The following is a 22,931-nucleotide window of genomic DNA, read 5'->3' on the forward strand; positions in this document are numbered from 1 at the left end:
CCTTCTCTTTGATTCCCCCTTCTTCTGTTCATCTCCTATTACTCTTCTCCCTAACTTTTTACACTATTGCAAGATTCTAAGCATTTTCATTTATAAAATTTACATTTTCTTGAAATCAAAACCTAGACTTCAGTTTTTGAGCCAGTACATTTTTAGGCATTAACGTTTTTTTAATTTTATTTTTTAACGACAAATAATAGTTGTATGTATTCATGGGGTATATAGTGACGTTTTGATACATGTAATGTATAGTGATCAGATCAGGGTAATTAGCACATCCATCATTGCAAACATTTATCATTTCTTTCTGTTGGAAACATTCAATGTCCTCCTTCTAGCTATTTTAAACTATTAAAAGTTGAGTTCAATTTTATTTCACTTGTAAACACTCAGCTTAAAATTTGCATTCTATGCTGAATTAATAATTATGTACCATGATTGTCTTCCATTTGTGACTTACATCTAAAGTAGGTTTTACTTTTCTTGTTCTAGGAACGTTTGGAAATTGCTAGTTTGTCAAACCAAGATCATACCTCTAAGAAGGACCCAGGAGGACACAGAACAGCTGCCGTTCTACATGGAGGCTCTCCTGACTTTGTAGGAAATGGTAAACATCGGGCAAATTCCTCAGGAAGGTCTAGGTAAGTCCCTGGGATTTCTGATCTGGGAGAATGAAAGATGTAGAAGGATTTCACTACATTAAAGATGTAGTGAAATTTGATGGAAATTTAAGGCGATAATCTTAATAACTTTTTTTAAACCTTATATATCTTAATATATTAGCAATATACTGAGTATATTTTTAGCAATATGAAACAAAATTGCATTTAACACTTTCCAAGTATCTATCATGAATCTAGTTTTGTTGCTCATTCCCTTTTTTTTTTTTTGAGACGGTGTCTCGCTCTGTCACCCAGGCTGGAGTGCAATGGCGTGGTCTCAGCTCACTGCAACCTCTGCCTTCTGGGTTCAAGCGATTCTCCTGCCTCAGCCTGCCAAGTAGCTGGGACTACAGACACGTGCCACCACACCCGGCTAATTTTTGTATTTTTAGTAGAGTCAGGGTTTCACTATGTTGGCCAGGCTGGTCTTGAACTCCTGACCTCGTGATCCACCCGCCTCGGCCCCCCAAAGTGCTGGGATTACAGGAATGAGCCACTGCACCCAGCCTCATTCCCCTTTATAACAGCCTATAACCATCACAAACTTGCCTTAGTACGATTCGATTTAACATTTAATAACTTAAATTCAGTAAGTGATTTTAAAAATTTTCTTCCATTTGAATCATCATCATCCAGTGTTTCAGTCTACAACGCATTAGGTCCCACCACAGATGTAAGGAGTGCCTGAAAATGAGCACAGGTGGGACATCTGTTACGTGAGAGCAGGAACCCCAGTTGGTTACCAGGGGTCCCCTCCCTAGTACTGAGGTGGGCTCCTGGGCTGTTCCCTGTCACCACCGGTCACTTAAAAGATACTACTTGTTCTATATCTTTTTCACTGAAGAATTGTGACTTTGCTCTCTATTTGCTGTGGCCCCTGTAGACCAGAAAGGAATTTTAGTGCAGAAACCGTTTATGAGTGGGGTGGGTTACTAAATAGTGTGGGGACTTCAGCCTTCATTGTATGTTTAAATTATCTCTTGTGAGACTCTGAGCAGAACTTAAAATCACCACTTTGCTTCTATGAAAAGAAACATTTTAGGCACCAAACAAGATATATATAAACTTCTGTATGGTTTGTTTATTAGAAGGAACCATTTTAGTTCTTTCCCTAATTATCTACTATTAAAAAAACAGTTCAGAAATCATTTTGACACTAATGTTTACCTACTATTAGGGTTAACTAAAGTTTTTTAAAATACTGTTTCTGGTAACCATTCCTTTTTAAGATTATAACTCCTTCCCAATTTAAATTATTTTTGAATCTGGGCATCCAATAAGCAACAGAGTTTGAAGTTGTCAGAGAATTTCACTAGGAAATATCTAACAAATTTTTATTGTATTAGAACCCTTGAATTAAATCAATGATATAAATAAGTCTTTTCAGATATATGGAAAACGATTGTTTTAAGTTTAAACATTTCTATTTTTGTGACTGACTATAAACAGTGAATCCAAGGTTAGGCTTGTTTTTGAGATCAAAGATAGCCTGCTGGGCATGGTGGCTCATATGTGTGATCCCAGCACTTTGGGAGGCTGGGGTTGGAGGATCACTTGAGCCCAGGAGTTCAAGACCAGCCTGGGCAACAAAGCTCCTTCCCATCTCAGAGCCTCTGCTGACCCCTCTGCCGGGGCCACTCTCCCTCTGGCATTTTGCTTGGTGAGCTCCTTCTCATTCAGTTCTCCCCTCAAATGCGACCTTCTCAGGGATGCCTTCCTGAGCCCCCCTCTACCCTATTTCCCTACTTTGTCCCTTGCTCTCCAATTCTCTGTTTTATTTTTTACATAACACTTAGCACTTGCTAAAATTGTTATTCACTTGTTTGTTTTGGAATGTGAGGTCTGTGAGAGCAAAGCCCTTGTCTGTGTTTTCCTCAAAGCCTGTAACAGTGCCTGGAAGACACGTGGTAGATGCCTAGTAAACATCTGATGCAGGGAGGGAGTAAGGAAGGGAAGACGACACAGGGAAAGTGGGACACTGTGTTTCTGGTGTTTGTAGAGTCTACAGCCTCTTTAACCAGGGCAGTTTTGCTTCTCTTGATCTGTAGGGTATGTGAAAAACCAGTGAGGTTTTATTTAACAAAAGATTTTCACTGCTGAAAAGAAGAGAAAGAGAGAAAAGAAAACCACTCACTATTCTAGTGGAAAGAACGTCAAGGCCTGATACTCAAAGGCTTTTCACTGATGAGTCTTTGCCTTTGTTGAAGAACTTTATTTTCTATCCTTCAAGCCTTCTTTTCCCACCTTGAAGGATTCACTTTTTCGAATATTAAGGTAAAAATCAAAAAACATAAAATTAGCCATTTCAATGTGTACAGTTCAGTGTGAGGCTATATTTGTGAAGTGCAGACTTAGTCCCCCTAACCCCCTGCCTTGCTTCCGGGATGTTGCTCCTGAGAAGTGGGCAATTTGAATTTTGTAGGAGAAGCAAAACTAAAAACCAAAAAACCTCTATAAAATAGCTCATGGTAGAAAATTGCCTTCACATATTCATACTTGCTGTCTTTGCCAATTACCGTAGTGTAGCCCAGAATCTAGAATATATCACCTATTTATATCCACCATCAACAGGATTAGGTTATCTAGTTTGTTTTCGCTATCCTAAAGCCAGGTGTGGCAACTGCTGGCTCCTCATCCTTACAGAGAAGAGATCATTAAGGGCATAAGACATGGGATTGTCTCTGCTCTCCGCAAAAAACTGGGGAACCATCGAAGTATAAAGATGTAAGGGAGAGGGGATCCTCGATATGTCTCTCCAGACATGGTCCTCTGTTGTTCACTTTCTCTGGTTGGCTCCATGGAGGCATAGACTGGTTTACCTCAAATTAAACAATACCAGGAATTCTTACTAACGTTGTCTCTACAAAGTGGCTCTGAGTTTCAAATTAAGGGACCTAGAGCTAGCATTTTCTGTGGCATCTTGGTGAGTTAGGCAGGAAGGTGAGACTATCCCTGCCACTGTGTCTCAGATGAGATCCTCTTTCTCCATCCTGCCCCTTCATCTACACATTGATCATATTGGTAGAGCAATCTTTTGAATGGTAGCCCAGTTCTCAAGTCCCCACTTGAAAAATTGCCATCTCTCTTCTTGCCACTTGGTTTAAAAAAAAAAAAAAGATTATCCTTTTTTCTTTTTTCAGGTATCAAGTTCCTAGCTGCCTAATTTAGTCATCTAAAATTGTATTATGTTTAATTCTCTGTTCTTTTTAAAGACCTAGATTAATACTATTTGGTAATTTTATTTGAAACACCCTTCATCCATATAGGTTGGGAACTGCCACAGTTACTTGGCAAAACTGATAACATGGGTGATATCTCTAATATTATATTGCAAACCTCATGAACATCCATAGTCTAGAATAGATCGTTGATGATGAGACCAGAGTCATAACTTCTGAACACCATTTGTTTGCATTGGAATGGCTGTTTCTGCTGGAGTACAGAAGCTGTTTTACTTAGGAATGGATTCAAATCCGAAAGGTTGTTCCAAACCCAGTTCTTGATGAGTCCCGAGTAGACAGTATAAGCATCCAATATATATGAATCTTTTTGGCGAAAACAATAGACATTGATGACATTGCACTTGTCTCTTTATTCCTTCTTTTCAAACTCTGTGATTTAGCTTTTTATCCTTCAGAATTGTTTCTGCTACAAACTATGCCATGCAGCATGTACCACATTTGTCCTTTTCTTACTTTCACTTTTAAGATTATGTCTACTTTTCCTTCAGTACTAATTATTCCTTAATCTTACAGCCATCAACACTCATTGTGTTTGTGCTTGAGTCATAATAGGATGATTCACATTCTAAAACACCTTAAAACCAAGCATTTACACATTGTAAACTAAAGAACAGAAAGATGGCCTAGACTAAAATGACCATTAGCACCATCTGCTGAGGAGGCCAGAGCTGATGCAGAGATGCTTCTGCATAATTTATGTTACTAAGTCTGGCATGTAATTTTGAACCTTTCCTTTTATCCTTTTCTTCATAAATCTCACTGTGTTCCTAGTTGCACATGTAACTTTAGAAGTAGAAATTTGAACAGAACTACAACGTATTTGTTATTTTTTGATGTTTAGAATATGCAGACATGGGTCAGGCGCAGTGGCTCACACCTGTAATCCCAGCACTTTGGGAGGCTGAGGCAGGCGGATCACAAGGTCAGGAGATTGAGACTATCCTGGCTAACACGGTGAAACCCCGTCTCTAGTAAAAATACAAAAAAATTAGCTGGGCGTGGTGGCGGGCGCCTATAGTCCCAGCTACTCAGGAGGCTGAGGCAGAAGAATGGCGTGAACCCGGGAAGTGGAGCTTGCAGTGAGCCAAGATTGCACCACTGCACTCCAGCCTGGGTGACAGAGTGAGACTCCATCTCAAAAAAAAAAAAAAAGAATATGTGGACATATGTGTGGTGTAAGATACCTGTATCATAATACATAATCTTGTCACCAGTGTGGGAGGGTTTTGAGGAAAGAGAGGATGTGTAGGATTGGAAGCAGAAAGACCAGATAATAACAGAGTATTGCATGTGTCCAGGAGAAAGTTGGAGATGAACTAAACAGGGCAGGGGAAACAGAGAGGAGAGGGTCGTACTTGAAGACCAATTCGATGCAGATCTAGGAGCCCACGGAGACTCACAGGTGACCTGTGAGACAGAATGGATGATTATGCCTCTAACCAAAATTAGAGAGCCAAGGGAAAATCAGGTTTAGAGCGAGTGGAGGGAGGTGGCAGTTTTACTGACATTGCAATGGTGTGAGGGGTAAATAGTGCAGAAGTGGAGACAGCAAGTGCAGGAGTGTGACTATGAGGGGTGACGGGGTGGGTGGTGCCGGGTTGACGGGTGGGGGGAGGGAGCCCAGAGAGAGGGGCTGATTGAACATACAGGAGAAATGGACTAACTAATAGACTAAGATCCCAGAGGAGACCTCTGTAGGGGATGGAACTGAGGACAGGAGTAGCCATCCTTCCTCAAAGTCACTCACAAAGAATGAATAGTGCCAATGCCAAGTAACTTTATAGGTGGAACAATAGAAATTGTGGACTGCATTCCTCATTGCATCATGTAATCAGTGAAAGTAAAAGTCAAAATCATGCTGAGAATGAGAGAGTAATCTCTCTAGAGATCCGTCCATGCACTTCATCAAAGTGTTTCTGATAAGTGTTCAATCCTGACCATCAAGAGGTCTCTCCCTTACCTCTTCCCTGCACCCTCTCCCCTAATTTATTATTTTTGCATTATGATCTAGTTTCTTAGCTATTGCTCCCCACCAGAAAAAAAGTACAAAAACAGAAAGAGAGGAGAGGTGGGGTTTTAAGTGTTTCGGAGAAGTCATGGAAGGGAATGATGGCAATATCTACCAAAGACAAGCAAGAGAAGGAATGTGCACTCAATGACTAGAGGCTCAGTTGGAAACCAGGAATTTGTGGCAGCTCCAACCCCCTCTGTTTTGCAGCTTTCTCCAGATGTGCATGTGCATGGGAATGAAGCAATGTGGGATACATGTGGAATTGATCTAAATCGCTGCTGACCAGTAGAACTTTTTCTGATAATGGAAATGATCTGTATCTGTGCTGTCCAATATAGTAGCCACTAGCCATGTATGGCTATTGAGTACTTAAATGTGGCTACTGCACTTGAACTGAATTTTCAGTTTTATTTTAGTAGCCACAGCGTTGGGCAGCACAGACCTGGAGTTAAGGGTTTGTGGTTTTCATGTGGAGAAGATGACGATGGGAAGTGGGGAAACGAATGCCTTTTTCATTAGCACCTCCTACTCAATTCCCAGTAGAAACAGATGTTAGACTGTGAGTGGGCTGATAAACAGTAACAACAAACAGGAGAAAACGGGGGAGCATTCTTGCCTATGTTAATCTATAACATTCCTATGTTCATCTTAAAGAAAAAAATGATTGTTCAAACGTATTGTTCGAATTTGTTTTTAAGGCGAGAACGACAGTATTCTGTATGTAATAGTGAAGATTCTCCTGGCTCTTGTGAAGTTCTGTATTTCAATATGGGGAGTCCTGATCAGCTCATGGTGCACAAAGGGAAATGTATTGGTAAGTAAACTAACAAAATCTATTTATATTATTGTAATGGCAAAAGTTAATCACGAAGGAATGGGATAGATTAGACACTATGGCATTCAGACCAGTGCAGTCCGAGGAAGACCATCAAACTGGTAGTCATTCTGGCTCCCATCCTTAATGACTGCAATGAGAAGTCACTCAGGTTTCCCCTCATGTCAGATGGAAATAAAAACCTGTGTTTTTGGCTGGGTGCAGTGGCTCACGCCCATAATCCCAATACTTTGAGGGGCCGAGGTGGGAGGATTGCTTGAGCCCAGGAGTTCAAAGCTGCAGTGAGCCATGATCAAGCCACTGCACTCCAGTGTGAGTGACAGAATGAGACCCTGTCTCAATAAAATAAAATGAAATTTTAAAACCCGTGCTCTTGGAAATATTATTAACGTAAAGATAATTTTAAATCTGTCATTATAATTATCAAAGCTTATTGAAACAAAAACGTAATTAAAATGTTAGAATTTTGCATCATATACATCTAATGCTAATAAAATATGTGTAACAAAATGCATTCTAATGCCTATTACCTTTTTTGTTGTTGAGACAGGGTCTTGCTCCATCACCTAGGCTGGAGTGGTACAGTGGCACAATCATAGCTCACTGTAACCTCAAACTCCTAGGTTTACTCAATACTCCTGCCTCAGCCTCCTTAGTAGCTAGGACTACAGTAACACCTGTGGTCTTTATTGACCAGATCTCATTTTCTTAAGTGGATATCCATCCATTTGGCTGTTTCCTGCCTGGCATGTTATACCTGACCAGGAAGACCACCTTATTTTCTATATGCCTTATTTAGAAGTTTTGTCTACTCATGGCTATTTGGAATGAAGCTGGTTCAGCAAATCAGAATTTGAATTGCTCATACTAAAGTCAAGTTTTTGATGTCTCTTCCTTTGCCCTAAATGTACGTCATCTTTACCTAGCCTTACAGATAAAACCAGTAATTGGTATAGAAATCTTTGTACATGGTGAATTTGTCAATTAACTTTAATTTTCAATCCCGTGAATATTTTTGCCCGAGGTAACAGGTAGCCAAATTATGTGAATTGAGTTTCTTTTGGCATCTTTTCCCCTTCCTCTTTAAGGAGATACAAATAAGCAAAAGAGTTGCCAGGGAGGAGGCAGCAGGTGGAGGGAGAAGAAACCAAACTTCTCAATAATCTATGAGCTGGATACTTAGCCTTGGCAGACAAACAGCAGCCTGGATAGTAGAGGATCCTGCACATACACAGAGCAGCCGTATTTAGACAAAGGAATCATTGGGCGGGTTCGAGACCTTGGTAGTGGTGGTTGGCTTTGGACCTGAGACTGTCCTTGACTCAGACATTTCAGATTCACGAAGTGACAACATAGAACTCACTACTTCCAATAACCTGGGGAAATCAAGAAGGCAAATTAATACAATTCTTCTTACCTTAACTTGGTCTCTTATTCTCACTGGTACTCATTAGACAGATTCACCATAGTTAATACCCTTATTAGGAGGCACATTTTCAGTTGGAGAATTTTTAATAAAATCACCAAGTAAATTATTTATTTTGTTTTCTCACAGTGGGTCTGATTTTTTAAATATGCCCTGTCTATGAAATGTTTTCATAAAAGATTACTAATTTTTTATTTTCGGTGAAGTATTTTTATAAAAAACAGTATTTGTTTTTCATTTTAAAGTTGTTAGAACTAGAGAGAAGAGAGCATTTACTTATAGATGTGGCTACAGCACTATAGAGACTGTCTGCGTGAACCATCATTGTGGGCATATCCCAGAGTTTGAGTTAGAGTTCTCTTGATAATGTATTTTCCCTTATCCTCATCACAGTATATTCTTTTGTCCCTTTTATAATCCCCACCGTGAAAAACTGACAAGAAGAGGCTGGCAATACTAAAATTATAATTTTTTAAACCCCAGCAACTATGAAATGCCTGCCTCATCCCAATTAGGGAAACAAATATTGCAAAACACTGTACTACGTAACACACAAATTTAATTAGGCTTTATGGAAATAACTTCATACTCCATCCCATAAACATTTAATGCCATGTGTTTCTAGTAGACTGCTTAGATCCCACATTTCTTAGGTTGCTTCCTTTGGTTGACAGATTTTTAAACAGCAGGATTTTTCCCCTTAGGCAAAGACTGTCAGGAGTTATTTATGACTAACATAATAGATCATTTTAATTAAAATCTCCAAATTATCAGCATTCCCATGAAGTAAAAACTGCTTCTCAGGTAAGAAGTCAAAGTGAGCTAGTTCAGCCATATTTCTCCAAAGTATTTTTGCTGAGACATCTTTATCATATATACACAGGTTACTTCACTTTTGATTATTCAAATAGAAAAGATAAGTATCAAGGTCTCTTTAAAAATTTGTTTTCATTATGAAGATAGTATAGCATCATGGAAAACTATTACTTATATAAGAGAAAAAGGCAGAATACCATGTATCAGGGGTTATCAGCTGGGGGCAATTTTGTAGCCTGGGGGACATTTGGTGATGTCTGCACACGTTTTTGATGGCTAACATTGGGGCCGGGGTGCTATTGGCATCTAGTGGGTAGATACCAGGATTGCTACTAAAATCCTATAGTGCACAAAACAGCTGCCTACAACAAAGATTACCTGGTCCAAAATGTCATAGTGTCAAGGTGCTACATATGTGCTATGATATGGTAAATTATGGGGTAAAGGAGAATAGAGGGAACTAAAAGAAAAATAAAACAAATGGTGATTTTTTTTCTCCTTTTCCAATTTTTTAGAATTTTTTATTATTGTTTTAATGAAAATAGAGATTTTTATAAGAAAATTTTTGGTGTTACAGAATTTAGCTCTCCCTGTGTGAGAACCATATGACTATCACTAAATAAATGTGTCTCATTTTCTAGCTTCAAATCTAAACTGACATCTCTTGTTCTTTCCTTCCAAAGCATTGACCAGTTTGTATTTACTGAGCATATTCAAATTTTGCATTTAGAAAGTCATAGATGTATTCAGATTTTCAGATTACTGTTTTACTGCGCACACTAATCTACGTTGATCTCAATGACTTGTTCTCTATTTTCATATTCTTTCTGTCATTTTAGTTGGTATTTAGCTGTATGAGGGTACACCAGTAGACACAGTCAGCAAAGGTAAAGTCGTTATGAAAATAACATTGTGCATAATGGCTAGTAGTATAAAACACTGGTCTCTTTTGTTTTTGAGACAGAGTCTTGCTCTTGTCGCCCAGGCTGCAGTGCAATGGTGTGATCGAGGCTTACTACAACCTCCACCTCCCAGGTTCAAGTGATTCTCGTGCTTCAGCCTCCCAAGTAGCTGAGACTCCAGGTGCCTGCCACCAAACCTGGCTAACGTTTTTGTATTTTTAGTAGCGAGGGGGTTTCACCATGTTGTCCAGGCTGGTCTCGAACTCCTGACCTCAGGTGATCCATCTGCCTTGGCCTTCCAAAATGCTGGGATTACAGGTGTGAGCCACTGCACCTGGCCAAAATTGATTCTTTATTTGTCTGATACTAAGATCTCATTGTTGATTCTTGCCCCTTATAAAAAATTATTTTAGGACTCAGGGTATATTGCTAAATATCAAAAATTGTTTACAAAAGAACATTATTACATAAAGTCATATTTTCCATAGTTAGCACATGGTATCCATTGTTGAACTAAAGAATGTGTATTACCCCCTCCCTTCTTTCCCCCCACAGAAAACGTATCAATGGGATTTAATTATACTTTCTGTTTAATGTGCAGGCAGTGATGAACAACTTGGGAAATTAGTCTACAATGCTTTGGAAACAGCCACTGGCGGCTTTGTCTTGTTGTATGAGTGGGTCCTTCAGTGGCAGAAAAAAATGGGTCCATTCCTTACCAGTCAAGAAAAAGAGAAGATTGATAAGTGCAAAAAGCAGGTAAGCATTCAAGGTGGCTGACTGAGCAAAAGGCCTATTCTCAGGCTTTAGGAGATGACAGAACAAAATAGCCCTGCATTTGATTGTCCTGCAAAGATGATCCAGAGCAGTATGAGAACTGTTTGACCAGAGAACACCGTGAAGGACCAGTACCTCTTTGCCCCTTGCTTCTGGTTTCAGAACTTTCACAACATGGTCAAAGCACTTCTAGCTGCCTTCTTAACCTCCTTTCTCAGCCCTTAGTATGGCATTAACAGTCATCTTTCCAACTGGGACTAAATACTAGTTAAAAATTGGGTTTTTTTGCAATTCTTCTTTTCCCTACTCTTGAAATACTGCTTCAGGGCTGGGTGTGGTGACTCATACCTGTAATCCCAGCACTTTGGGAGGCCGAGGTAGGAGGACTGCTTGAGCCCAGGAGTTTGAGACCAGCCTAGGCAACATGGTGAAACTCTGTCTCTACAAAATTTTAAAAATTAGTGGGCATGGTGGCACATACTTGTGGTCCCATCTACTTGGGAGGCTGAGGTGGGATAATTGCTTGAGCCCAGGAGGTTGAGGCTGCAGTGAGCTATGTTCATGCTATTGCACCGCAACCTGGGTGACTGAGCAAGACCCTGTCTCCAAAAAAAAAAAGAAAAGTACTGCTTCAAAACTGAATTTTGGGGGACTAGAGGATTTTTAAGTTAATTTATAAATTAATGATTTATAACCAAGCATAAGGAGAACATTCACTATTGCATATTATAGTATTACATAATAACAAGGTTTACAAAAATCGTAGATAAAGCATGGTGTTCAGAAATGTGTGTGTATTTAAGCATAGAAAGAAAACCGAAAGTAAATGTGACAAAATCTTGAGTTATCTTTGTGTGGTGACCAGATAGATAACATGTGGGTATTTTCTATCAAACTAATTTTTTAAATGTTGACAGTGATCTTTATTAAATCAGAAAAGATTTTTTTTTTTTCTATCTTCAAACTTAACTCCTCTTTGCCATGTGAGGTTCTGAGGATTAGGATGTGGACATCTTTGAGGAGCCATTATTCTGCTGCTCAAATCGTATACTGTATTTTTAAAAACCCAAATACAAAGCTAATCAGAAAAGGTTATTTTTAAATTAAAGTTTGTTTTTTTCTGGTGGCCATACCTCAAAAGAATTTTATTTTAAAAACTGTTCACTAATTTCGTAGTATATGCATAGTAGGTTTTGAGATTAGAGAAGTTGAGAATTAACTACATTTTTTCCATCTTTATGAACTATTAGGTTGACCATATGGTTTGGGGAGAATTCAGTTCAGGGCATATTTGTTCTCCTCTCATTTGAAAGTATATTTTCTATCAAATACTTCACTTTTGTTTTTGGTTTTTTGTTTTTGTTTTTGGTTTTGGTTTTTTTTTGCCTCCCTTGTGTGATCAAATACTTCACTTTTGAAATGAAACCCAAGTTAATGTTGATTGGCCCAATATTATTCTTTTTTTTTTTTTTTAACTTATCAGATTCAAGGAACAGAAACAGAATTCAACTCACTGGTGAAACTGAGCCATCCAAATGTAGTACGCTACCTTGCAATGAATCTCAAAGAGCAAGACGACTCCATCGTGGTGGACATTTTAGTGGAGCACATTAGTGGGGTCTCTCTTGCTGCACACCTGAGCCACTCAGGCGCCATCCCTGTGCATCAGCTTCGCAGGTACACAGCTCAGCTCCTGTCAGGCCTTGATTATCTGCACAGCAATTCTGTGGTGCATAAGGTCCTGAGTGCATCTAATGTCTTGGTGGATGCAGAAGGCACTGTCAAGATTACGGACTATAGCATTTCTAAGCGCCTCGCAGACATTTGCAAGGAGGATGTGTTTGAGCAAACCCGAGTTCGTTTTAGTGACAATGCTCTGCCTTATAAAACGGGGAAGAAAGGAGATGTTTGGCGTCTTGGCCTCCTGCTGCTGTCCCTCAGCCAAGGACAGGAATGTGGAGAGTACCCTGTGACCATCCCTAGTGACTTACCAGCTGACTTTCAAGATTTTCTAAAGAAGTGAGTATCACTGAGATTCTCTCTAATAGCACTTTACTCCTGTACTTTTGATTGTGCTGGAGTGTGCCAGACATGTAAGTGATGTGGAAGCTGAAAAGTGAGGAACAGGACTTCATTCTTTGCTCTTCCAGTCCTGTCCTAGTCTTATATGTTCTGTTTTCTCACGTAGGTTTGTGATTCTCTTAACTACCACATTCTCTGAAATTCACTTAGAATTCACACTTGATTTTCAGACTCCTTTTGGGGGACTGCTGGTATACTCTTGGAAGTCAATAGAGATTGTTACGGTGAGAAATGCCCTAGGTGTTCCAAATACTGACCTTTGCTCTGGTTCCTAAAGGGTCAAAGACGAGGCTTCTTACTTCAGTAATAGCTTTGGGAGTGAGATTCTGCCCCTTGTGCTTCTTAACCATTCTTCATTGGCTGTCTCATTCAACTAAGTTGTAGAATCCAAATAAATTACTTACTCTAGCTAGAGAATTTTCAATACCTGTAAATCACAGGTGCATGTTTAATTACAAAGCCAAGTTTTATCCTGTTTGGGAGAACCTTTCTTGAGATGTTTCCTCAGGCCTAACATGTTTGTCCAGGTCCTTTACTTAAGTGTTTTCGAATTTAGTGCTGCCTCTGTTTTCAGTACAAGCCACAGCTAAGTTCTCTCAGTTTCTGTTAATTGGGAGGTAAGATCCCTTCAGTCTGGATTTTTCCAGATGCTCCTCTTGTCCAGCTGTCCTGCAGGAGTTGACCTGGGCTGGTTTCTTCCATTTCTGATGCTCTTTGTTTTTTACCTTCTTTTTCCCAATCATTTGCTTTTATTCACTTCTTCCATTTGCAACATTTATTTTACCCTTCACATTTCTTTCCTATTCCATCTATCCCAGTAGCCAGTTGGCCTGGGTTACACTGTTATGCCCTGTCACTGATGATCTTACCATTATAGATGTGAAGGTAGCTGCATTTGTGTTTGAATGAGATTGTTTTTGTGTAAAGTGAATATGAGATATATATATATATACACACACACATACACAGTTGTGGAAAGGGGCCAACTTTGATTCTTTGTTTTGGTTTTGCTCCTTAAAGTATATGAAAATATTAAGATTTCTAAAGAAATCTTTTATGGTATCTTTTTAATGCAATGGAACTTTAAAAATATGTATTTAAATGCACCCTAACAATGAGGTTGGCTAAAATGACAAATATGATGATAGAATCACAGATGGAAAGTTTCGTTTCCATCTTCAAAATGTCACCTTTAGTGTTCTGCCTTCTTCATTGATGAAGAGTAATTTAGTCAAGGTTAGCAATAGCGTTATGTATTGTTATAAACAGCACTGGGAGGTTTAAGTAGAAGTACCTTTCCTTTCCTGTTTAGTAGCAAAATGAATGGGCTCGGTAGCTAAAACTTTCCTAGTTCTCTTCTTAAATAGCTCTACGCTCTGTCAGTTTCAAACTTGAGATCACACAATTTCTTATTCTTTTTTTTTTTTTTTTTTTTGAGATAGAGTCTCGCTGTGTCACCCAGGCTGGAGTGCAGTGGTACAATCTTAGCTCACTGCAAGCTCCGCCTCCCAGGTTCACGCCATTCTCCTGCCTCAGCCTCCCAAGTAGCTGGGACTACAGGTGCCCACCACCATGCCCGACTAATTTTTTGTATTTTTAGTAGAGACAGGGTTTCACCGTGTTAGCCAGGATGGTCTCGATCTCCTGACCTTGTGATCCACCCGCCTTGGCCTTGCAAAGTGCTGGGATTACAGGCGTGAGCCACAGCTCATGGCCTTCTTATTCTTTTAACAAGATTTTTCTTTAGAATATTTTGTATACTCCTTTCCCTGGAGTGGTTTGATAGACTGTGGTTGGTTAAGGAGCTGCCAAGAACTGTTTTAGGAACTTTGCTGTCCAGCCCTGGTTAACAAAAGAAAAACACCATTCACAAAGAATGAAAACAGCAACCTTCCATTTGTAGTTATATTTTTACATATTGTTGAACACCCTTTGGAGAAAGATTTTGTTTCAAATCAGCCTCTGTGATGGGTAAGACTCTGGAGTCAAAACATCTGGGTTCAGGTCCCACCTCTATGCCCTACTGGCTGAGTGACTTAACCCCTGCCCTGCGTTTCCTCCTCTGTGAAACTGGGATAATAGCACTGCCCACCTCATGAGGTGGTTGTGAGGATTAAATTAGTTAACACCCATAAAGTTTCTGGCACTTGGCCCAGACTGAGTCAGTGCTGGTTTTCATCACCATCCTCAGTAGTGAGAACTATGAAGAAATGTGGATGCTGCCAGGCGTTTTACCCCTTTTTGTTCAAAGCTGAACCTTTTCTATATACGGCTACCCTGTTGCCAAAATTACTGGTTCAGAGAAGTTCATTTTTAAAGTGAGATCTTGGTGGCTATAAATCTCTTAAAAATACTGTGCATTCTAGGTAGGCGTTAACATTTTTCTGATCCAGATTTTCTTTCAAGTTAATAGCATTTATGTCACAGTTGAGTTACAGTTGATAATGCACTTCAGAAACCCAACAGGGCATATATAGGGATGCTCATTGCAACATTTTGTGAAAATGTGAAAAATTGGAAATAATCTCAACAGTAGGAGAATGTGTAAATAAATTCTGGTAGGTCCACGCCTATACAGAAGTTTAAAAAAAATCTTTAAGTACTGGCTTAGAAAGAACTCCAAGACAAATGGTGGAATGAAAAAAGCAAGTTGAAGAATAATATATACAAGATGATATTGCTTTAAAAAATCAAAAAACAATACTATTTTGTTTGGATCATTGTATGTTTATGTGTGTAAATGCATAGAAAAATCTCTACAATGATACACACTAAGTGGAAGAAAGAATTGGAAGGGGAGGCTGGTCAAAGGCTTTATCGTTATCAGTAATGCTTTAATATTTGCAAGGAGAAGGTATTTATGTTTGAATGATATAATTAAAAATTAATTTTAAATTTAAAGGAAATACAGTATCTTATACAAATGGTTTTATTAGAATTTTTTTTGCCTGTTCAAGCTATGAAATTAGGAGTACTTTGCTTTTTACTGCTGCAACATAAAAAAAAGTTACCATTTATGATAGTTGCTGTCACCACTTTACATGTACAGATTTTTAAGTCCAGAACTCACAATGACAGTTGATTCTTTTAAGTATATTGTTTATAATTATAGGTGAAGTGCTACCAAGTCAAGTACTACTTGTGCCGTTGTAATGAAAGTAGCCTGGCATGGTGGTTCATACCTGTAATCCCAGCATTGCAGGAGGCCTAGGTGAGAGGATCTCTTGAGCCCAAGAGTTCAAGACCTGCCTGGGCAACATAGTAAGACCTCATCTCTATTAAAAAAAAAAAAAAAAAACTGTTAAGTATTCCAGCACAGCTGGGCACGATACCTCACGCCTGTAATTCCAGCATTTGGGGAGGCTGAGGCAGGCAGATCATTTGAGGTCAGGAGTTCAAGACCACCCTGGCCTGTAACATGGCAAAATCCCATATCTACTAAAAATATAAAAATTAGCCAGGCATGGTGGCACTCGCCTATAGTCCCAGCTACTTGAGAGGCTGAGGCAGGAGAATTGCTTGAACCCAGGAGGTGGAGGTTGCAGGTTGCAGTGAGCCAAGGTAGTGCCACTGCACTCCAGCCTGGGCAACACAGCAAGACTCCGTCTCAAAAAATAAATAAATAGATAAAATGAAAATAAATAAAGCATTCCAGCATGGTGGTACATGTCTGTACTCCCAGCTACTCAGGAGGCTGAGGCAAGAGGATGCTTTGAGCATGGGAATTCGAGGCTTCCATGAGTGATGATCACAACACTGCTCTCCAGCCTGGGTGACAGAGCAAAACCTTATCTCAAAAAACAAAAATTTTTTTAAAAAGGCCAGCTTAAATCAGTTAGAATTTAACTACTTAGACTTTAACTTAGACTTTAGCTTGCATCGAAATCATTTGGAGCTCTTGTTAAAGCACAGATCACTGTCCAAACCCCCAGAGATGCTGATTTACTAGGTCAGGGGTGCAGTAGAATTTGTGTTTCTTAACATTTTTTAGGGGATACTGATGCTACTGGCCAGGGACCCCCACTTTCAGAAGCCCTGGGTTAAAGGTATGGCTTGTTTTTCTTCATTAAAAAACAAAACAAGAATTGTCTATTATACCATTAAACAGTAAGTTAATGGGTTCAAGGAATGAAGATTAAAAGAAAGTATGTGAGGCGGGGCACAGTGGCTCACACCTGTAATCCCAGCACTTTGGGAGGCCGAGGCAGACAGACTGCTTGAGCTCAGGATTTGGAGACCAGCCTGTGTCAGCGTGGGGAAACCCCCTCTCTACAAAAAATATAAAAATTAGCCAGGCCTGGTGGTGCCTGCCTGTAGTCCCAGCTACTGAGATGGGAGGATTGCTTGAGCCCGGGAGGCAGAAGTTGGAGTGAGCTGAGATCACACCACTGCACTGCAGCCTGAGCGATACAGCAAGTCCCTGTTTCAAGAAAAAAAAAAAAGGAAAAAAAAAGCATAAACCAATTTCTTAAAAAAGTATGTAATAGAATATGGGACTTTTAACAAGCCTTCCCTAAATGTTTCCAACTTACTTCATCCTGTAATGAGCAGGCGTAATCTAAAGCTCGTCATACTGAGCCGCTCTCCTGCACCAACTCTCTGATTTGCTTTGTCTTTAGAAGGCTGTATTTATAACCAGTTCCCGAAAGGCTTAGTTTGGCATGACAAGGCATTAAACTGTTAATCGAGGTGAAAATTTATAGCCTACTTGCACTACCTTAGACTTTTAAAAAATTGTTCCGTGAGGGTAAGTCTTCTGCATCTAGAGACGCCTTTTTTTGATTCGCCTCTTGTACCTTGCCTGTTTCATAGCATGTAAATCCTTCAGGAATGTTTATTTAAATTCACCTGTGAGAGTACATTCTGGTCTATGAGTAACATGAACTCTCTAATGTGTATCTTTAAAAAAAAAAAGCCCATAGTTAATACCTTGGATTAACTAGTTTAGCACTGATTGTATGTGATGCTGAGATTCTTCCTTCCCTCTCATTGAGATGTGTGTGCTTGGATGACAAGGAAAGATGGAGTCCCCAGCAGTTGTTGAAACACAGCTTTATAAATCCTCAGCCAAAAACGCCTCTAGTGGAACAAAGTCCTGAAGGTGAGTCTATTATCATTCTTTATTTCATATCCTGTTTGGCATTAAATTATTTTGAAAGTGTACATAAACCTAAAATTGGAAGGGGCTGCATGTATTATTTTATGTCTTTTATTCTGAACTACACATAAATCCATTAGTTTGATGTGTGCCATGTGCATGGGACTGTTTTACCACCCTGATTTTTCTAGTCTCTACTGATGGACTGTCCATTGCTGTAGTCTCTTGTAGTATTTAGTCACCCATAGTGCCATGTAACTAGATTTTTACTGCTGCACCTGAGATTAAGGAACCTCAGTAGAGATTGGGATGGATCATGAGACCTGGGTTTGGGTTCTAACTCTATAGTTAAGTCACTTACTCTGTATAACCTCCCACCTATAAACTTGGGCTAATTATATATTTCTGCCTACTTTAAGGAGGGTAAGGTGAGGAAAAGTTTGTTTGTTTGTTTGTTTGAGACGGAGTCTTGCTCTGTTGCCCAGGCTGGAGTGCAGTGGCGCAATCTCGGCTCACTGCAAGCTCTGCCTCCCGGGTTCATGCCATTCTCCTGCCTCAGCCTCCTGAGTAGCTGGGACTACAGGCGCCTGCCACTGCACCCAGCTAATTTTTTGTATTTTTAGTAGAGACGGGGTTTCACCGTGGTCTTGATCTCCTCACCTTGTGCTCCGTCCGCCTCGGCCTCCCAAAGTGCTAGGATTACAGGTGTGAGCCACCGTGCCCGGCCAAGGAAAAGTTTTAAAAGGCCACTCAGGTTAAGATAATTTTTCAAACTACTGGTTGGGGCTATTCTTCCAGGGCTTCCATCATTGCTGGCTGTGTAGCTCTTCCTAAATTTCCAATGCCTCATGTGCCTCTTACTCTGTTTTATCTCAGATTCTGGAGGACAAGATTATGTTGAGACTGTCATTCCTAGCAACCAGCTACCCAGTGCTGCCTTCTTTAGTGAGACACAGAGACAGTTTTCCCGATACTTCATTGAGTTTGAAGAATTACAGCTTCTTGGTAAAGGAGCTTTCGGAGCTGTCATCAAGGTGTGGTACAGAGTCATCCCTCCCACCCCCTTTAGAGCTCCTTCTCTGTTCCATTTCCACAAAGACTCATGGACTTGACTTCTATTTTGGGAGTGGGGAGGGAAGTGAATATGGATGTTCGATACTATGCTCATCGTCACCTTCCTGGAGTTAAAGGTTTTATTTAAGTTACGCTGGACACAGTTGAGAATGTCCCACTCTTTCCTTGCTTCATGTGGAGCATTAAGATGAAACACACATGATTATAACAGCACTTCAAGTGGAATCAAGACCTCCACAGAAAGAACATTTTTGTGTGCTTTGGTTCAGAAAGAAAATTGTTCTTTTTTTCTCCTGTTTGCTGTTAGAGTTGCTGTAGATAAAAAGGTTCTAAGGTTAAAAGAGAGATGGACTTCAAACTGGGAGATGGCCCCAGCAGGTCTCGATGGCTTTTATTTTCCAGCTATTATTGGGACAGGAAAATAGTGATGTATTATTAAGGTGCGCTGGTGTTAGGTCTTCCTTTCTTCGTTCCAGTCTATTTGGGTGACTTTTATTATTATCTGCCCCTTGTAGAAAGAGGTTTCAGCTGTTTTTATATAATTGAAGTATTTCTTTGAAATTAGGAGACCCAGATTATTATATTAAGTCCATATACAGTACATGTCATCTTTCACATATGAGGGTAACCCACCATCAATGGAGTATATTTTCTATTTAGGATTCTAAGAGTATCATTAGGAAGCATTACTGTTACTGTAGAAAAACTTTTACACTGAAAAAGGAATTAAATTGGTTTTCCTGTGGTAAAAGAAAGACAAGCAAGACAGATGTCCTGATCAGAAAGATCATAATTATGTCTAAGAGGAGGGGATGATTGAAGCATATACTGTTCCTTTAACACAGTATCATTTTGATCAAATCCTTTAACTTCATTGTATTTTAGATTCTTGAACTTAGAACAGTAACAAATTTCATCTCCTTACAAGTACCTAATAATAATAGGTAAGCTCATATAACAAAAACATCTGAGTAACTTAAGCCCCCAGCGTTTCCAGTAGTTTCTCCCTGTGAGAATCCACAGCCCTTACCTCCCATCTCTATGCTTCTGGGTGAGAGTAGGGCAGTCTGCCCGGCAATCTGGCATTCATTAGCAGTTGGACCCATTACTGTTTCTGCACCTTTTCACTTCAGTAAATGAATTCCTGGGGGTTTCCAGTATAGCAAGCTTTACCCCCAACCCAATTCGTATGTGATGTGTACTGAGACAGGAAATTGAAAGACAATGCCAAGATCCCCACCTCCCGCCCTACACTGTCCTCTTCCCTATTAATGTGGCAGTAAAAGAACACAGGGCTATCATTTTTTGGAGCACCTGCCATATTTAAGATTTTGTGCCCTGTGGTTTACAAACCTTGTCTTTAAATCTCAGGACATTCTTACGAGATAGGTATGATCCTCATTCTCTAGATGAGGGAACTGAAGCTCAGATAAAGTTATGTCCTTTGCCTGAGATGACACGCCTCTACTAAGAGATGAAACCAGCATTCAGACCCACCTCTGTTGTACTACAAAGTGTGTGTTCTTGTCACTATTTCCATACAAAAAAGGATAATCTGAAACTCAATTTTGTAGTACTCCCTCCTTATTCCCAGGACTTCACTTAGACTTTCATTAGTTTAATTGAAACTTGTTAGCCAAACAAGAGAATGATATTCTGTTTTGTGTTTTGTAATGAACTAATTTCTCCTGCCACCCATGGCCACATGGCATTTGCTTTTCTAGAGTATATCATCACCTCAGTTGACCTACATGGATGGGACTACAATGTTCCAGTGAATAAGACTCTATAAAAGTTGCTTCAGTCACCCCAATTACATAGTGAAACTGCCTGGCATAAGGATGCCTCTATGTAGGATGGGGGGACTTGCCTTTGCAACGTTTTCTTGCTTTTTTATTATTTTACTGTGTTGTTGATTGTATTGTTCTGGTTTCAGTACACATCATCTTAATTATAGAACAAAATCAGTGGACAGTGATTGTGTTCATAGCAATTGCTGTTATTTACTAAGCTAAGCACTTTTCTCTGTAAGGCCTTGATACAGGTGCTTTACAGTCACCATTTGGGGTAGTGGAAATGGTATAAATGCCATTTTAAAGATAAGAAAATAGAGTATCAAGGAAATTAAGTAATTTTCCCAAGTTCACACGGCTTTACAAATCAAGAAATCAACCTTTGTGTTCAGGTCCGTTAATATTTTTGGAGTTTAATTTGTTTTTAGTGACTTTAAGTGTAAAAAAAAAATCAGAGAGAAACTAAAATCATCTGAAACCTTACACTGACTTTAGAAAATAATCTTTATCTTAAAATCAAGACAGAAATTTAGATAGCAGATACACTGGAAAAGCAGGGAAGTAACTGTCAGTAAAAGTAATTATTAAAACGGAGATTATGTTTTCCCCAGGGTCTCCCAGCAAGCTAAATACATCTAGAGTTGAGTGGGCTGTTTTCTGAATTTTGTGGCAGTCAAAGCTTTCTTCAGTTTAAGAATTTCAGGCGTGTGGTTCTTGACTGTAGCTGTGGGACTCATTTAGAACTTCACGCTTTCCTTGGGAGGGGATGGGGTGACGCGGTGCAAATGCCGGTTTGTGCAAGGCGCCGAGCGGCTGACCTTCCCCCGGCTGACCGCAGGTGCAGAACAAGTTGGATGGCTGCTGCTACGCGGTGAAGCGCATCCCCATCAACCCGGCCAGCCGGCAATTCCGCAGGATCAAGGGCGAGGTGACACTGCTGTCACGGCTGCACCATGAGAATATTGTGCGCTACTACAACGCCTGGATCGAGCGGCACGAGCGGCCGGCGGGACCGGGGACGCCGCCCCCGGACTCCGGGCCCCTAGCCAAGGATGAGCGAGCTGAGCGCGGGCAGCTGGCGAGCGACACGGACGGCCCGGACAGCGTGGAGGCCGCCGCGCCGCCACCCATCCTCAGCAGCTCGGTGGAGTGGAGTACTTCGGGCGAGCGCTCGGCCAGTGCCCGCTTCCCCGCCACCGGCCCGGGCTCCAGCGACGACGAGGACGACGACGAGGACGAGCACGGTGGCGTCTTCTCCCAGTCCTTCCTGTAAGCTCACGGCATGGACCAGCTGCCTCTGACGCGCCCCCTAGTTTCCTTTCTTTATTTTTTCTTTCCTTTTTCCTTTCATTTTCCTTCCTTCCTTCTTTCCTTCTTTTCTTTCTTTCCTTTTTTGAGATAGGGCCTTGCTCTGTCACCTAAACTGGAGGTCAGTGGCGTGTCCTTGGCTCATTGCAACCTCCGCATCCCGGGCCAGCGAATGCCCCCCAACATTAATCCCCACCAAGTCCAAGCTAGGGAAAAGGAGATTCATTTAGAAATCCAGACGTGTTGGCCATGTTTAAAAAAAAGAAAAAATTAAACCCACTTTTAGAGAGTAACCAAATGCAATCTAAAGCAGCGGTCCCCAACCTTTTTAGGCACCAGCGACTGGTTTCATAGAAGACAGCATTTCCACAGACGGTTGTTAGGGGAATAGTTTCGGGATGAAACTGTTCCACCTTACATCATCAGGCATTAGATTCTCATAATGCCTGATGAAAAAGTGCACAACCCGGATCCCTCGTGTGCACAGTTCACAATAGGGTTTGCGCTCCTGTGAGAATCTAATGCTGCTGCTGATCTGACAGGAGATGGAGCTTAGACCTTAATGTTCGCTCATCTCCTGCCATGTGGCCCTAACAGGCCGTGGACCTGTACCTGTCCATGGCCTGGGGGTTTGGGGCCCCTAATCTAAAGGATTTTTTTCCCGCTATTTTCAAAAGATCTCCAAAATCCAAGCCCTGGAAAAAGGAAAATCCAATACCTCATCTTATACATTTAATAGAATTTCTCATAGGACAAATTTCTCATAGGACCAATAATTACGATCCTAAAGTTTATGCTTCTCAGAATCCACCCTGGGTGTTTACTTTCATGATTTTGTTTTATTTTATCCAGGTGGATACAGTTCATGATTACTCTTAGCTATTAAATTTTTTCAGGAAACTTAA

At 40.3% G+C, this 22,931-nt stretch overlaps 1 protein-coding gene across 1 annotated transcript in view; it reads left to right on the forward strand.

Annotated features, from left to right (window-relative positions):
- EIF2AK4 (eukaryotic translation initiation factor 2 alpha kinase 4) overlaps positions 1-22,931 on the forward strand; it is a 106,935-nt gene that overhangs the window by 24,054 nt on the left and 59,950 nt on the right. Inside the window, exons 6-12 of the mRNA XM_025390492.1 lie at positions 493-641; positions 6,614-6,729; positions 10,496-10,653; positions 12,155-12,690; positions 17,748-17,854; positions 18,728-18,885; positions 21,557-21,987. Coding sequence (XP_025246277.1) covers positions 493-641; positions 6,614-6,729; positions 10,496-10,653; positions 12,155-12,690; positions 17,748-17,854; positions 18,728-18,885; positions 21,557-21,987 — 1,655 coding nt within the window. The remainder of the gene's footprint in view (positions 1-492; positions 642-6,613; positions 6,730-10,495; positions 10,654-12,154; positions 12,691-17,747; positions 17,855-18,727; positions 18,886-21,556; positions 21,988-22,931) is intronic.

This window comes from Theropithecus gelada, chromosome 7a (genome assembly GCF_003255815.1).
Source record: "Theropithecus gelada isolate Dixy chromosome 7a, Tgel_1.0, whole genome shotgun sequence".
NCBI lineage: Eukaryota > Metazoa > Chordata > Mammalia > Primates > Cercopithecidae > Theropithecus > Theropithecus gelada.